Source organism: Felis catus, chromosome B2 (genome assembly GCF_018350175.1).
Source record: "Felis catus isolate Fca126 chromosome B2, F.catus_Fca126_mat1.0, whole genome shotgun sequence".
In the NCBI taxonomy this organism is placed as follows: domain Eukaryota; kingdom Metazoa; phylum Chordata; class Mammalia; order Carnivora; family Felidae; genus Felis; species Felis catus.
In genome coordinates, this window is record NC_058372.1 from 119,359,574 (window position 1) to 119,363,279 (window position 3,706).

Sequence of the window (3,706 nt, forward strand, 5' to 3'; positions counted from 1 at the left end):
AATAGTATCAAGGTTGTGTGTTCTTTTCACACCATTCCTGGCTTTTCCTTGTCTTCTCTTTATCCTTCCAAGTTTCTTCCTCTTTTCTCCCTAGAAGTAATAGATGTATGAAGTATTCTGAAGAAGAGGGATTTTGGTTCAAAGAGAAGACTCTTTTTTTTCCCCTCAAGTCTTGGAAACTAAAAGCTTGCCTTGGTAGCCAAAATCACACACACACCTACACACACATATACACACATGCACACACATATACGCACATGCACACACATATACACATGCTTTAAGTGACTTTATTCTTCTACATTCCTGTGCTTTTGCCTCATTTCACTCATACACAAGTCTATTCAGTTTCTTTTTGAGTAAACAGATCAGTAGTATGGAAACGTGAGCTGAAAATTTTACCTAGTAAAATGCACTTCAGCGCTCTGCGAAACCAGGGATAGAAGAAACCGTATATTAAGGGATTACACGTGGAGTTAAAATAGCCAAACCATGTCAAGGCATCAAACAGAACTACAGGAGTAGAGAAGTTCAAAAAGGGATCCAATAAAATTGTGAAAAAACAGGGAAACCAACATAGTAAGAAAACGCCCATCACTATTCCTAAAGTTTTGGCCGCTTTTTTGTCTTTCCTCATTTGATTACTTTGATTTTCGGGCAAGCTATTGATTGCTCGAGCATGTTTTCTTGATACCGCAAAAATCTTGCCATAAATCCCCACCATCACAGACCCAGGAGTGAAGAACCCTGCCATGAACAAGGTGGTCCCCCATAACTTGTTGAACATCACTGGACAGGAACTGGAACAGGCCACCAGTATATCGTAGCCCTCAATCCCGTCGGCGTAGGCCTCCGAGAAGACCACCCCGAAAGCAAATGCTCCGGGAACCGACCAACAGAGAAATAGCAACCGCTTGATGAGGGGAATTGTCATTTTCGTGCAATAACGTAAAGGGTAGCAGATAGCATAAAATCTGTCAATAGCCACAGAGCAAAGATGGAAAATGGACGTTATGCTAAGCATCAGGTCAAAACTGTAATGAATCTTGCAAAATGTAAGCCCGAAATACCAGCAAGTCTCCACCGATCTGACCATACTGTAGGGCATGATGGTGAGCCCCAGGAGGAAGTCAGTGACTGCCATGGAGAGGATGAGCAAGTTGGTTGGTGTGTGAAGCTGCTTGAAGAAGGAAATGGATATTATCATGGCGAGGTTGCCAAACACCGTGATGAATATGGCTGCGGCCATAAATGAATACATAGCAGCTCGGACACCCAGTGGCCTTTCATTTTCCGGGCAAGATCCATTTCCATATCCAGAGCAATCCAATATTTCCTTCAGAAAAAGCAAGAACACATGAAATTTTGTCAGATATTAATCAAATATTCTATATTTTATGTAAGTTTTCACAGAACCACTCAAGAAAAGTATAGAAGACTCAAGGAAGATAATTAATTTATGCTGAAATATTAATTACAATCTTTCTCATTTATTTATCTTAACTTTCATTTGCAACTTCACAGAATTTTAACCTGGGTTTAAATGATTTTATTTGCTTTATACTTTCCTGGATTCAAATTATACCACCAATGTTTAGTAGGCTCTTCCTTTATTCCAGGGCCAGAAATGAAAAAGAAGGAAGAGAGGAGGAAGAGAGAGAGAACTGGGAGGTGAAAGGAGGGGAAGAGAAGAAGCAACAAGTTCATTATCTACTTTATTATAATTGATGCTCCTATGTTCATAGAAAGAATGGATATTTATTAGACAATACATTCACTTCTTCCCCAAATAAGTCCGGAACACTTAATCAGCTTTTATTTGAGTACAGTCTACTGCCTTGTGGGACCAGGATGTTGTTATTATTTGAAAATTGTTTCATTCATGTGTTGTATTATTTTCATGGTGTTTTGATTTTGTTCACGCCAAGGTTGTTTAAAAGGGGAAGAATCATTTAAGGATGTCTAATGACCGGGTAGAATCATTTTCAGCCAGTCATGGAGCCCTGACAAGCATCTCACCAGCCAGAGCAGCTGAATCAGACATGGGCAGAGGCCAAAATTGGACCACTCTCACTTCTTTGGGAAGAACAAGTACACCTCCATGGTGCTTCTCCTCAGAGCCTTGGGCAACGCGTATCACGCAAAATGAAAGCCGAATAAGTTTCAGTGTGTGAGTCGCAGAGAAAGCTACAGGAGCAGGTGGTTAGCGAGCTTCAGGACAGCTAGGCATCTCCACTCCTTCCTTGTGTTGGGCCAGTATCTTCATTTTGCATATAAAAATCTGCATGATGCCATTTCCATGTATATTTGGAAGGTAACACGTTCATGAATTAGGATAACTTTCCTTTTTTTTTAAAGTACGTTGGGGGAGAAAACACTAATACAAAAAGAATAACTGTTAATACTGCCGAGAGTCTGTGGCCATCAAGGACTTCACACATATCAGACCTGACCAGTTACTAACAGATAAACCAATAAATTCTCAGCCCCTGTGCGCACCATCAGACACTGAGCCACAACTGTTTACAGAGTGCCCACAACACGCAAGACACAATGAAAGGAACAAGAAAGCTTGAGCTAGTCCTTGGCCTCAGAGATTCTACAAAACAACTGAAGAGGCAGAACTGAAAACCTAAATGACTCTGCACCACAGATAAAAACCAACTGTGGAGATTAACTGATCTAAAAGGAGTCTAAGCAAAATGTGCAAAGATAAAAGAAACGGGTGAGGGAATTTCAGGCTGGGGTAGACAAGAATGCCCCGGTGAGGTTGGGACTTTCCATTTGGTTCTCAGTGGGTGAGTGGGATTTAAACAGAAGAAAGAAAGCCGGTTATAAGCAGAAGAAAAGGTGAAGGAAGAGCTCGAGGTTGGCTGAAGATTTTTGAAAGTCATTCTCAGGGTCTCCAGAACATAACAGAGAAAATAGAGGGTTGGGGAGAGGATAGAGTGGGAGGCGGGAGGGTGTCGAGTTTCACTGTTGCCCCCAAGCCAATGGTCTTAGCCAGTAGGCAGTCAAGGAGCTTTCCCATTTTTCTCAAAGTTAAACGTGATTTTAAAAAGAAAAAATAAAGAAAGCAATTAAGATAGCTGCAGGAGGAGAATGAGTGCAGATCTGAAATCAAAAGCTTTCTGCAACTGATGCTCTTTTTGTTGAAGAATAACTGACATACAAGACTCTATTCGTTTCAGGTGCAGTGATTTGATATTTATATATTATACAATGGTCACTACAATAAGTCTAGTTATCATCTGTCACCAGGCAAAGTTGCTACAATGTTGTTGAGTATATTTCCTATGCTGTGCATCATATCCCCATGTCTTATTTGTTTTATAACTGGAAGATTGTACGTCCTAATTCCTTTCACCGATTTTGTCCGTCCCACCCATCTCCCTTCTGATGACCATCAGTTTGTTTTCTGTATCTGTGAATCGGTTTCTGTTTTGTTTATTCGTTCACTTGTTTTGGTTTTTACGTTCCACATATAAATGAAACCATATGGCATTCGTCTGGCTCTGCCTGACTTATTTCACTTAGCATAATACCCTCAAGGTCTATCCAAATTGTTGCAAATCGCAAGATTCTTTCTCTTTTAAGGATGAATAATATTTCAATGTAAATGTAAGGACCACGTCGTTATCCATTCATCTATCAATGGACATTTAGATTGTTTTCATATCTTAACTACTGTAAATAATGCTGCGGT

At 40.3% G+C, this 3,706-nt stretch overlaps 1 protein-coding gene across 1 annotated transcript; it reads right to left on the reverse strand.

Moving 5' to 3' along the window:
* Positions 1 to 340: 340 nt before the first annotated feature.
* TAAR2 (trace amine associated receptor 2) lies at positions 341 to 1,276 on the reverse strand. Its single transcript, XM_011282607.3, has one exon. It carries the CDS (start codon positions 1,259 to 1,261, stop codon positions 341 to 343), a length of 921 nt encoding a protein of 306 aa, XP_011280909.3. The 5' UTR covers positions 1,262 to 1,276.
* Between the last annotated feature and the right edge of the window lie 2,430 nt (positions 1,277 to 3,706).

What these genes read in the sequence shown, in the direction of transcription:
- TAAR2 (XM_011282607.3), bottom strand. Translation starts at nt 1,261, where the DNA reads ATGTATTCATTTATGGCCGCAGCCATATTCATCACGGTGTTTGGCAAC.